Source organism: Ruditapes philippinarum, unplaced genomic scaffold (genome assembly GCF_026571515.1).
Source record: "Ruditapes philippinarum isolate M1 unplaced genomic scaffold, ASM2657151v2 ctg133_1_1_1_1, whole genome shotgun sequence".
Taxonomy (NCBI): Eukaryota; Metazoa; Mollusca; class Bivalvia; order Venerida; family Veneridae; genus Ruditapes; species Ruditapes philippinarum.
Genome location: NW_026864453.1, coordinates 261,892 through 276,149, shown reverse-complemented (window position 1 = coordinate 276,149; position 14,258 = coordinate 261,892). Strand labels below are relative to the sequence as shown.

General features: G+C 33.2%; 1 protein-coding gene across 2 annotated transcripts; it reads left to right on the top strand.

The window, feature by feature from the left end:
- Window positions 1-1,333: 1,333 nt before the first annotated feature.
- On the top strand, window positions 1,334-13,817 carry LOC132725640 (innexin unc-9-like). 2 transcript variants are annotated; one of them, XM_060710816.1, is made up of 6 exons: window positions 1,334-1,427; window positions 3,664-3,937; window positions 4,699-5,231; window positions 5,821-5,932; window positions 7,082-7,221; window positions 11,738-13,817. In XM_060710816.1, exons 1-6 carry the CDS (start codon window positions 1,417-1,419, stop codon window positions 11,931-11,933), a joined length of 1,266 nt encoding a protein of 421 aa, XP_060566799.1. In that variant the 5' UTR covers window positions 1,334-1,416; the 3' UTR covers window positions 11,934-13,817. The 2 variants fall into 2 exon arrangements, with proteins under 2 accessions (XP_060566799.1, XP_060566800.1); XM_060710817.1 differs by lacking the exon at window positions 1,334-1,427 and adding an exon at window positions 2,872-2,987.
- The last annotated feature ends 441 nt before the right edge of the window (window positions 13,818-14,258 follow it).

Below are 14,258 nucleotides of genomic sequence, written 5' to 3'. Positions count from 1 at the left end.
GTACTCAATCTAGCCAGAAAATACAAATTTCATACCCTATTATAAGTGTACTTCATCCGGCCTTGTTTTCATTTCCAGAGTCAAACAAATCGATTTTTGTAATTACTCCTTAAAAACTGTTGGTGTGAATTAAAGATGTCATTATACAATACTGGTTATATTGGACTCGTATACAGATGCAAAACATAATATAGGTTTAACAGCTGTATTCTCGTCCAATAAAATCCAATGGCATAATAATATCATATTATCTTATTTAATATTAGAAACATGATGATATTATCATTTTTATTTGTTGAATTATTTCACTTTCACATGTTTTATATCATTGTAAATTGTCAGAACCGGTGTAACAGTATGTTTTAATTGTTTTCGATGCATTGTTTTATTTTTTCGTTTGACAACTATTTGTTGTGACGTACTATTGTATTATCAAATATATCTTTCATTGCACAGCAGATATCAAATTATCTCATTTTTTTTAATTTGTAATATGATATCACGAGGGAAATAATATGCATGATGTCGTAAAATGTTTCTAAAAATAGAATAGAGCGTAACCGGTTTAAGGTATTGCTGGTACCTGACTTGTACCATATTTAGAACAAGGGACAGATAACTCAGACTTTGAGATACTGATCTGAAATAATTTATTGTCAAGCAACCAAATCTTGATAAGCCACTAAAACAATGCTTCTCCATACTTTATGCATATATACATCATGATTTTATCTAAGTAAATATACTGTAATTAAAACTACATTGTTTCAAAAGATAAGTTAAATAAAAACTACGAAAAATAAAATAATATTTGATTAGATATTGAATATTTTGTAACAGAATTGTACATTAAGGTCTTTCGATATTCTGTTCGCGCAGTGCATTCTTATTTTTATCAATTTTTTGTTGTTCTTCTTCTTTTTCGGACATTAACTCTCCGAGACTTTAGAATATAATCTGACCGTGGGATCTGGACTTCTGTTCTGTCATTTGTATGATTTTTCAATGAAAACAATACATTCATTATAAAATACCAAAGGTTGAAATATTTAAATCCTAAAGAGCTAAAATAAAATCGGTACAAAAACATTATTTGGATAAAACAGATTTGCTGCGTCAGTTATTTTTCATATTTTTCGTTTACTATTCTTTCTTAAAGCAATTGGAATAAAATGGGATAATTATTCGATGAAAATATATTTGATATCTGTTTTGTGAAAAACAAAATCGAAAGGAATATTGCAAAACTGATATACTTTTAACGACGATTGTCACTGCATACATTTATGAAAAGAATGTATTTCAAAAAATTATTGTAAAAACGAAGAATAAAAAAAAAAACGTTTGAAAAAATGAAAAGGACTATAGATTGAAATTGGAAATTTTCAAGAAAAGTGAAGCAGACTATAGGAAACAATGACGATTATGTAAGTATATGAATAATGTTCATCTTGTGAGTGTTATTACATATTTTGTCACGTGACTCATTTGTTAAGTATGCCTAATGTCAATTAAACAGTCTAGTTATAAGTAATATTAACTATTATGATGTTCTCGAATATTTTACTGTTGTAAATACATGCTTTGCAAATAAAACATTTTCTGACATGTGAAATATATTTTATCTTTGCCATATTTCTTCTTTTTTTGTGTGTGTGTGATGTTTGGCTTTTATTTTTTCACACCGAAATGCTGTGGACATAGCATGCATGCATGCTTTTTGATTGGACGGTAACTGCATGAATCAAGGTCAAACCAATTCGTCCCAATCTGACACATATTTCTTACAAGGAGTAGAACATTTTAGGAGCTGGTTTAAACCAGATTGATTCCGTCATGACGTCTCCGCACCAAAAGACATACTAGCGGATAAAGATTGTGTAGCTGGACTTAGTTGATGTTTGAAAATTATACTGAGTTTTGAGACCTGTAAAACGATCAATTTAGTCACTGATCTTGAGAAAAATATGAATAAGAATATTAATACCACCTCAAGTAATCAAGTAGTAGGGACGAGATGGCATATTGGTTTAGGCGCCTGGTTCTCTTACCAGGAATCATGAGTTCGAACTGAACTTTGGTCACAACCATGTGGCACTATGCAGGTCTGGTAGGGTTCAGGAAGTAGATTCCATAGTGGTGCAGATTACCGACAATTTTCGAGTTCAAATGGATATGTACAGTTTGAACATTTATTAATGTTATGGTCGAGTGCGTTACTAGATATTAGACCGTCCATCATGTCTCTATCCAGTATCCATATTTATTGGTCAATTTGTTTGTAACGCAAGTCTTATAAGCACATTCATTTATTAAGAGAGACAAACAATCCCAGGCGTGTGGATTATTTAGATTGTATGTTTACACATGAATAATAAACGTCTTCGACAAGTACTGCAAAAGTCAGTGTTAGGAGGTGGGGGTCGTGGACAACTGAACACCAAACACACGTTTGTATTGTCTTGATAGGTGCAAGCTCGAGTTTTAAATAAGATGCCAATTTCATTGATTTAAACTTTATTTAAAACATTTGATATTCTTACTGAAACAATTAGATAATCAGTTGCACCTAGTCGATATAAATATGTATATGAAAGAAACTTCAGAAGAGAGAGAACAAAGAAATCAGCTTTGAACAATTAAACCGAGCCTACAACAGTTTCAATTTTGCCGTTATTGACTTTCTTCATGGATTCCTATTTCTCTAATGTATGTTTTAAAACTGCAAACTATTTATCAATTCGAAATATCTTTAATATCCTTATGCAAATACTTGTCGCGTAAAGGTAAACGTCATTCTTGAAATACATGTAATGTGCTTATATACTTTAATTGTAACTGATTTATTTCATAGGTGTAGTGGTTATTTGAACCATAGCTGATGGCACATATTACCAGTCCAAGACAGAAGAAGTTTTTCTTGTGCCCAGTCTATATGCACTGTATTTCTATGTTTTCCATATATTAGGTCAGAATATGTCGATAAAGTGAGTTCAGTTTTGCTTCTTTATGAAAAATTATAGTATATTCAACGTAACATTTTATGTCATGATAAACTTTTACGTCAAATGTGATGTCATCTCAAGGCATAGATGGAATGTAAACGGAAAACGCCTTATTTGCAACCACCTTACAGCCAAAACGATATTATTAATAATCGCCAGTTATTAGTTAATTTTAACTCTTGTTTTATTCTTAATCTATGCTAATACTTTCGTTTTCCTTTTAATTTTCTTGATTTGAGTTTCGCCTTAACCAAGCACGATGCCTTTTTAAAACAAATAGTGTTTACAATAATCAAATGCATTTTAGACATTATAAGATTCTTTTTATTTGAATGCCTAATATATTGATAGCTTTGAGTGGACATCATAATTTTCTTAAAGGCCATTATGCCTCAGAAATGCTATCATTTTTATTTCTAAAACACTTCTTTTTTGTTACAGTTTCACAAAAAAACCATTTACGATACATTACTGCACATTCAGAGCTACTCAGCTGTTTAAAATGTAGTATGCTCTAAATCCATTATTAAAACATTAAACACACGTTTGACATTTCTAAAGAATTTGATAAATATGGATTGCTGAGGCATATGTACTTAATTGCCAAACTTACCACCACTGTTAAGCATTCCAAAATTAAAATGTATTTCTCTTGTAGAGCGGTCACAGGTCTTGTGACCTTCAAGAAGCTTATAAGTAGTACCACGGATGATTGGATCGATAAGCTAAACCACGTCTACACCGTCACAATCCTAATCATTCTTGCAACAGTGATTTCAACCAATCAGTTTGTAGGGGATCCAATATTTTGCTGGGTCCCGGCAGAGTTTACAAACGCATATGAGGCGTACACGAAGTGGTACTGTTGGATCAAGAACACGTACTTTGTCCCAATCAGCGACGCCATTCCGATTGACGTCAATGTACGATCGGTAAGCAGATTTTTCCCAGATGTTCTCTGTTTTAGTGTTGTTAGTTTTATTTTAGCTCGGCGCCGGAAATTCCATATACATGTATCCGAGATCTCAGCGTCCATGCCGGTTCACTCTAAACTTCCGATCTGGGACGTCTTTTTCATGCCGATCTTCCTTAATCTGTTGTTTGTTCGTTGGTGCGGGGGAATGACGATACTGTCAAGGCACCATGTTCCGTGACGGCAGCAAACAGGCGGTACATAAAACGGCTCTTGTTAGTGCCACCCTCCCGAGTTAGTCCCGACAGGTCAATCAATTGTCTCTGGTACTTGAGACGAAATCGCCTTGACCTGCCGTGTGCATTCTCCGCGACGTGCACGCATTGGGAGGGATTTGGAGAAGACTATGTTTAAGAGTCTGGAGTTCTTACCACTTACACTACATTATTTGCCGTAGTAAATGTAGCCTAGAAACCAGACTATCCTGAAAGCCATAAATTGTAAAATTAATGTATCTATATCTATTGCATATTATACATGTTTAAGAATATTTGATTTATCACGTGTCTTTTGTTTCTCGTTTTCTATCAAATTTGAAATGCTTTGATCTTCTACTATCTTGACCTGACTGAATCAGTATAAACGAATACTAATTATATTATTGAGCGTTAACTTTGATTACTACCATCGAATGATTATCTTTTCATAGATCCGCATTTTATTATACATGTATTTAGCCGGTGGACTCTAAACTAGTGATATCCATGATTTTTATTTCAGAATGCCGAGCTGACATATTACCAATGGGTTCCCCTGATACTTATGTTTATGGCATTCATGTTCAAGTTCCCACACCTGCTTTGGACCATGATGAACACCCACACGGGCCTTAACCTGATGAAACTGGTTTCTATATCTGAAAAAGTTATGCTAGCATCAAAGAAAGAGCGTGACGAACATATCAATCACATGGCAATCTTTCTTGACATGTGGCTCCGTTCGCACCATTATCATAATAAGCATAATTTTGTGGCACGTGCAAAAACGCGGATTTCTCGAGTCTTATGTTTTGTATGTAATAAACGAGAGGGGAAATACTTGACAGCTTTATATTTCAATATAAAAGTATTTTATGTAGTCAATGTCATATGTCAATTTTATTTACTTAATGGCTTTCTTGGAATGGACTATAATTCCCTTGGATACAACGTGTTAAATGGTTTAGCAGATTCTGAGAATTGGCTTGAAAGTCCCCGATTTCCAAGGGTTACATTATGTGACTTCAGAATTCGCCAACTGGAAAACATCCAAAGGTATGTCAATAATCATGAATATACATGCGTTATTTTATTTATATTTTGTCTTCAGACAAGATGCTTTACTCGTTTTCTAAGTGCAACATTCATTCATACTTCGACAATGATACCAAACGATTAAAATGTTGAATTCTGCTTAAGCCTGTCCTAGGGGGGCGTGGACAGTAGCTTGCACTTTCCAGTACTGTCCATGTACAGGCTCTATCATGCCGAACCTAGAACATTTTTAACATTGACGTTTTAGAATTTCTTTTGGGATTCTTTCTATTTTAAAGAATGTAGACTTCGATGATGATTATCAGATTATATCAATAATGGCTTGAAACAAAATATAGAACAACGGAAAGAACGAACGAATAAAATAATTTAAAAATGTTGCAGGCTCGGTTTGATTGAGTCTATTCATTGACGGTACTGAAAAATGCAACTTACCGTCCACGACTCTAGCACCGGCTCAAGCAGAATTCAACATTTAAACACGAAAATGGTGAAAAATTGAATTCAGAAACATCCACAGATGTGTTCATACGGCGGTTATCATGGAACCTTCAATGTGACACGTTATCAAAGTTCTATTTTTCTGCAGGTACACAGTCCAGTGTGTTCTACCAATCAATCTCTTCAACGAGAAGGTCTTTATCTTTCTTTGGTTCTGGTTATTTTTCATCGCTGTCTTGTCGTGTGTCAATCTTTTCAAGGTAAGATACCTATATCATCAAATCTGTCACTCTGTGTCAAATAAATGGTGTTTATCTCGATATTTTCTTCTGCTTTTCTTTTTACTTATGATATAATTTTATTTTAAGAAAAATTAAAGACAAACTAGTATTCACCCTTGCGCTAATTAACTTCAGACTCCTATCATATTTATACCTCTGCATGGCGATATGGTACATGTATTAATTAATTTTCCGTGATTCAAATTCCCGACAGACCAACCGAATTTTATCTGAGCATTTTTGCCTAATTGTTTAATTCTACTTAAGCCGGTGCTAGGGGGGGGGGCATGGACTGTACATTGCATATACCAATGTCAGTGAACAGGCTCAATCAAACCGAGCCTACAACATTTTCATTTTTTGCTGATTTAGACTTTCTTAAGGGTTCCACCTTTTACAATTGTGTTTAAAAAGTGTTTATTTAAAAGAAACTCCACTGAGGTCCAAAAGTCTGGAATATAAAATTTTATTTTTTTTATACAAAAGCTGGGGCGCTTGAAACAGAAACACATAAGCAAGATAATAGATATACCATTGCTGCGTTGACGATTTCTGGGTTTGCGTAAATTATACCATAATCACGTGACCTTTCTTATGCCTTAACCGCACGAGACGAAGTCGAGTGAGGCTGCATAAGAAAGGTCACGTGATTATGGTATAATTTACGCAAACCCAGAAATTGTCAACGCACCAATGGTGTATCTGTTTTAACCTATAGCTCCGCCCAGAAACACTTACTCCTTCGATCTTCAAAACTGAAAATTATACCATAGTCTGGGTATGGTATAATTTACGATTATTGGAAATTATACTTGGAAGCATTTTACATAAGAAGTGCTGAAGAGCTATAGGTTAATAAAGAGATATACCAAGAAAAAAATGAAATAGTACTTTTGTTCAATTCTTAGCCCGATTTGAGTGAAACTTTGAGTCATTTTTCAACAAAATAATTATTGTGTGGAAACGAAGAGAGCAAATGATCTGAAATTTTGCACACAAGTTATTGGTCTACACCCTAATAATCTCGGAAAATAGTTTCCAGTCCAGTCATGTCAAAAAGAAAATCAGTGGAGTCCCTTTAACACAAAAACCATTCTGAAACATGTTGCAAATATACTTTTATTTCAGTGGTTCTTATTGCTTGTAATGAGGAAGAATAACTACATGTTTGTGCGGAAATATCTGAAGGTCTCTAAGACTGGTGAGGAGAAAACCATGACAGTCTATGAAAAGAAACTCTGCCACAGATTCGCTGAATTCTATCTGAGGTTTGTATAGTGTTTTAAGGACCCATCTTGCCTTAGAAATGCTTTAATTTTTATTTCTCAAAAGCTATTTAGTTTTTGTTTGCTTTTATGGTATCAAAAAACGTTACTCTTTGACCAATTACATGAACCATCTTTTTCATCTGTTTTTTTTTGTTTGTTTGTTTGTTTTTTATGCTCCCCGAAAAATTTCGGGGGAGCATATAGTCGTCGGGTTGTCTGTCCGTCCGTCAGTCCGTCCGTCTGTACATACGTACGTACGTCCCGAATTCGTGTCCGGCCCGTAACTTTGTTATTTGAAGTCGGATTTTAAAACTATATCACAGAAATGATCACCATATTGAGACGACGTGTCGCGCGCAACATTTGGGTTGCTACCTTGAAGGTCTAGGTCACAGCATGACCTTGCAGCAAAATCGCGTCCGGTCCATAACTTCATTATTTGAAGTTGGATTTTAAAAATATTTCACAGAAATGATCACCATATTGAGACGATGTGTCGCGCGCAACATTTGGGTCGCTACCTTGAAGGTCAAGGTCACAGCATGACCTTGCAGCAAAATCGTGTCCGGTCCATAACTTCATTATTTGAAGTCGGATTTTAAAAATATTTCACAGAAATGATCACCATATTGAGACGATGTGTCGCGCGCAACATTTGGGTCGCTACCTTGAAGGTCAAGGTCACAGCATGACCTTGCAGCAAAATCGTGTCCGGTCCATAACTTCATTATTTGAAGTCGGATTTTAAAAATATTTCACAGAAATGATCACCATATTGAGACGATGTGTCGCGCGCAACAATTGGGTCGCTACCTTGAAGGTCAAGGTCACAGCATGACCTTGCAGCAAAATCGTCTCCGGTCCATAACTTCATTATTTGAAGTCGGATTTTAAAAATATTTGACAGAAATGATCACCATATTGAAACGATGTGTCGCGTGCAACATTTGGGTCGCTACCTTGAAGGTCAAGGTCACAGCATGACCTTGTAGCAAAAACGTGTCTGGTCCATAACTTTGTTATTTGAAGTCGGATTTTAAAAATATTTCACAGAAATGATCACCATATTGAGACGCAGGGTCCTGAACATTTGGGTCTCCACCTTGAAGGTCAAGGTCACAGCATGACCTTGCAGCAAAAAGCGTGTCTGGCCCATAACTTTGTTACTGGAAGTCGGATTTAACATATATTTCACAGAGATTATCACCATATTGAATCGACGTGTGGCATGCAACATTTGGGTCCCTACCTTAAAGGTCAAGGTCATGTCATGACCTTGCAGCAAAATCATGTCCGGCGCATTACTTCGTTATTTGAAGTCGGATTTTACAACTATTTCACGAAAATGATCACAATATTGAGACAATGTGTTGTGCACAATAATGGGTTGTTTTTACACTTTGAACTTTTTTGTCTGTGGCATAACTCTGACACAACAAGAGGTATACCTTCCTGTGTCCAAAACGTAATCGGGGAGCATCACCCGGTTCAACCGGCTCTTGTTTTTTTTTTTTTTTTTTTTTTTTTTTTTTTTTGTTTATTGCAATATGTAATAGAAAGAGCACCGAAACACGAGGTTATCTGATTTGTACGAGGGGGCGTAGCCCACGAGTATTAATTAGATTACCGAGTGTTTTGGTGTTCTTTCTCTTTTGTATCATAGTAAACATAAAAAAAAACGTTCCCTGTTGTCACAATATGAAACCCCGGCAAAAATGAACCAATGAACGAACATCTGAATATGATATTTCTGTCGCTCTACTTTCTCTGCCGTCAAAATATGTAAACCCCAGCAAAAATGAGCCAATCAATGGGCATGCTCTGGAGTGCGGGTAACTAATCCCCGCACTCCAGTTAACGCACTGTGCATGTATATGTATACGATTTAACCCTGACACATTTTCAACAGAAAGGTCTCCGAACTACGATACAAGTACAGTTATAGTGAATTGGTATTTTGTTTGGAAGTCAAAACAATAATTTGTTTACACTTTTCTACTTTAATGACAAGTAATATCATATTTATTGCTACTTCCTTCAGTTAACAAGAATCTAACATTCTTTAAAACCATTATCTAAACATTATAAAAATTCATGTTTGCCCTTTCTAAAGAAGTAAACATCAATTTGTTTTTCTAAACGCAAAATGTGCCTTTAACAGAAAAAAAATTGCCATAATGTGAAGTGTTTGTTTGAATTTGTCCCTGTATGTCCTCTTACATTGATATATATGCATCACATATTTCATTAAATTAGCCTCTTAGATCAAAATTAATGCGATACATCAAGTATTATGTTAATGTTTTAAAATGTAAAGCAACATTTAAACATACCACATAAATGCTCATAAAATGTGCAGCGTGTATCATTTAGATTTACGCAATAGCAAAAAAAGAAAGTATGACATTTATTTCGATGTTACTGGGATATTTTTTTACATTCATAAAATTAAAATTTTGTAAAAACATATCGTCTTAAGTTATATTTCAAATTTATCAACAACTTTGCTTTGATTTAAAGTATGGTGTCCAAGAAGTGCCAAATCATTTCAGCTGTAATGATGATTAAATAAAATGGACATCATTAGATTATATTTAGAAATAATGATAACTATATCCTTATCCAATTAAAAAGGCTTTTAGGCACGTCTTACCATATATAACACAAACTGTGTTTAATATATGTAAAGAAATCGAAAATAAAAGAGGTTGATTGTTATTTGGATTATCTTTTTCTGAAATAAAAGGAATAAAATAATACATTTACACTAGACAAATATTAAATGACATAAAAGTCAATTTCGGATTAACTATCACTCAAACGTGCATACAGTTGTAAAAGTGTTATGTTTTCAAATGTGTTTCTCTGCTCACAAAAGAGAATATTTAATGGATACTCATAAGTAACTGTTGTTACGGTACTTTAAATATTCAGTTTCACGTTATGGGAGAAACTTGCATTACTGGTTTTAATGTAAAAAAATCATATTTATTTCTTATCTTCAAGGGTCATTAACATGCTAATAAAAAATATGTATTCCGCTATATATTGGTTCTTATAAGTTTCCGTAGATTTACTCGTATGCATAAACTTTACGTGCACACGTGCATGTATGTCATATATTTTACGACAGGAAAATGTATAATTTTACAATTACCAGTTTGTTCAATTGAAACCGTTCATAACAAATATATCAAGCGTATATATTATTAAGTGGTTTTTGCAACATACGCAGACTAATTTATTGCCAATGGCAGTTAAACATTTTATTGCACGCTTTTTTAGTGTACATGTATTTATCAAAATTGACAAATTTCTTTAGGGATATTATTTTGCTTGCGAAAGAAGCCGATCTCATTTTAGTATTAGATATGACTGTGTACATTATTCGTATATTTGTCATATGAAGACCCAGAGGGGGGAATTGAGGTGGTCATGACCCCTTCCCCCCATTCTATGGTTGGCTAGATGGTAAAAACCCTCTGAGGTTTAGAAATTAACTTATGTTTTTAATAAACAAATTATGCGCAAAAAATATTGAAATCAACAAAAATTTGGATCTGCATTCTTTTCTGATGAATTAAGTTCATAACGAGTACATACGTACTTGAAAGCAGTTCATGATGGCTTGGTTCTAAAAGATCAAATATATTTAGTCTTGTATTTATATATTTTGTTCCCTGCGGTACGGAGACCGCAGGGTATTGGTACGCGTTTAACTTTTGAGGCATGGAGGAGCACGTGACCTGTTTTCGGTACATGGAGGAGCATGTGATCTGTTAACCGTACATGATTGGTTAAATGATCTTTTCGAAAACCTAGCTAAATACCGTTTGCCGGTACGTTACGGATTTACCTGGAGGGAATTAGTCCGAATAACCTAATTAAGAACAAAAAACTATTACGTGATATTTCTTATTTTTGAAAATTATTTTACCGTTTAAAGTGGAAAAACTTGAATGATGTGTTTGAAAATTATCATTGTTTAATATCTATCTCAAATTTTACAAACAATAAATTGTTTATATTGAAAATCTACAAAATTAAAAGATTCGTAGCGGCATCTGCTTAAATAAATAGAGATATTTTCTGCGTAAACATGTGTGTTTACTTTATTTATTTTTTTCTCGGAATTATTCATAAAATGGTAGGCATATTCAATCATTTTCTTAAAAAGAAATATTTTTTTTTTATGTTCTTCAACTGTTACCAGTTTCCAAAGACCTTCTTCTATATTGATCGTTTATTCAATTGTCAACTATATTCCTGATACAAACATTGATTGATCCCCAACCCCCAAATAATGTTGAAAGTAGTTAAATGAAATATCTTTACATCATTAAATTATTCACCCAAGGAAACCATTTTACTTGTTGCACGTTTGTTGCACGTTTCTAATAGGACTGACTGTGCCTAGTCCATCGACTCACGGAACTTAACGATAAATTACGGATTTTTCCGAAGTGTGCAGCTATTTTCAGAACAGTTCATTATTCATTATATACTTTTGTTTCAGGGATGATGGTTGCTTTGTTCTAAGAATACTGTCTCTAAATTCTTCAGACGTAGTAGTTGCTGATCTTGTTGAACACATTTGGAACCAGTTCAAAGAGGAAAAGGATAAAGAACTACGAAAAATATCCAAAGGTCAAAATGATGATGATGAATACCCGGATGTACCGTACATTGACCAAGAAACCGAAGAACACTAGATAATTACAAGCTGGTTTATGATTGGTTTAAAAATGTGAAGAATATAGATCTACGAAAAGTGATTGGCTAAATGTATTTGAATTTAAGAGGTTTAATTGGTTGGTTATAAATAGCTTCTGGGTTAAAAGCACGATGGGTAAACATTGACCTTGAAATTCTGTTATAGGTTGTAATCGGTCACGGAATTGCAGATTTGGTTATAGGTGCCCAAATGCTCATAAAAACATTTTTTAACCAATGTACGAAAAAAATGCTAGTCAAATCAGATCTTAGTATACATATTTTAATGAACGATCATTTTTTTCCGAATTGATGAATTGAGGAATTTCCTTTGTTTCGATTATTCAAGCCACAATGTCACATGTTTATTTTCATTACATCATTGAACGCACATTACAGACGTCATTTTTTCGAGTGGTTACCACATTTAAACAAAAATCATTTAGTAACGTTTATGAATTTTAATCTTCATATAATGATACATATGTGTTTGAAAATATCCACCTAAGTCTTGGCGTCACTATAAATAGACCGCGTCTTGATTTGGTAATTAAAGTACTTGTTTGTGACGTCATAATAAGTTATCATGAAAAATTACGTGTTTTGCCAATATACATTTTTAAATGCTCTATACTGCCGGTATCAAATCATATCATTATGTTATCTTTACGTCATGTTATTTCTTGTGACTGCTGCAATTCAAATTTTTAAAAATTAACAAACCGAAAATGTGAAAATATGCTACAAAACAAGTAGAATATGTAATATGTCAGTGATACAATTGAAGTACTACTTCAGTGATACAAAAAAGTAGAATAATTATTCAGGGATACGGAACTAGTAAAGTAATACAATTAGGGTACCACTTCAATGTTATTTTCAGTGATACAAAACAATTAGAGTAATATTTCAGTAATAACAAACAAATTGACAAGTAGAGTAATACTTAATTGATGATACAAAACAAGTAGAGTAATACTTCAGTGATACAATAAAAACAAGTAGAGTAATACTTCAGTGATACAAAACAAGTAGAGTAATACTTCAATAATACAAAACAAGTAGAGTAATACTTCAATGATACAAAACAAGTAGAGTAATACTTCAGTGATACAAAACAAGTAGAGTTATACTTTCAGTGATACAAAACAAGTAGAGAAATACTTCAGTGATACAAAACAAGTAGAGTAATACTTCAATAATACAAAACAAGTAGAGTAATACTTCAATGATACAAAACAAATAGAGTAATACTTCAGTGATACAAAACAAGTAGAGTAATACTTCAATGATACAAAACAAGAAGACTTATACTTTAGTGATACAAAACAAGTAGAGTAATACAAAACAAGTAGACTTATACTTCAGTGATACAAAACAAGTAGAGTAATACAAAACAAGTAGACTTATATTTCAGTGATACAAAACAAGTAGAGTAATACAAAACAAGTAGATTTATACTTCAGTGATACAAAACAAGTAGAGTAATACTTCAATGATACAAAACAAATAGAGTAATACTTCAATGATACAAAACAAGTAGATAAATATTTCAATGATACAAAACAAATAGAGTAATACTTTAGTGATACAAAGCAAGTAGATTTATACTTCGGTGATACAAAACAAGTAGAGTAATACTTCAGTGATACAAAACAAGTAGAGTAATATTTCAGTGATACAAAACAAATAGAGTAATACTTCAGTGATACAAACTTATTATAAAAATTAGAGTATCTACAGTGAGACAAAACAGATTCAGTTAATATCCTGTAAATTCTTTAGTCCTTTCTCTAAAACAATGCTTCCTGAAAACTTTTAGCAATCTTATACTAAACAAACCATAAATGATTGATTGGTTTATTGTATATTTTTACCACGTGTGAAATCCTTCGGTTATTAAAACATAAAAAGTGTTTTAAATTTTGCATTTTAATCTGGATATTAAATCCTTTTTTGCACTTTATAAATTATTTTGTTGTTGAATAAATTATTTTGTTGTTGAATAAACAACCTGTTATGTATTTCAGGACAGTTCAAGTGGTGCAACATGGGTTTAAACTTAAAATATATAAGTACTTGTTACGACTAGGAAGTGAGTGTATGCACACATTTTGCTTTGTCATCTCTCGAGTTCGAGTCATATGCCATGATATTTGTCGTAGGCAGTAGTTATTTTTTCTCAAATGCTATCATTCATGTAATCATTCATGTAATCCACTTTTATAATTTTGAGTGTTGCATGTTTTGCTCGTCAATATAATCAAACCGTTGTAAATATAAGCCAATCATGGGAAATAAAACAGTAGGTTTTTTTTTAATGA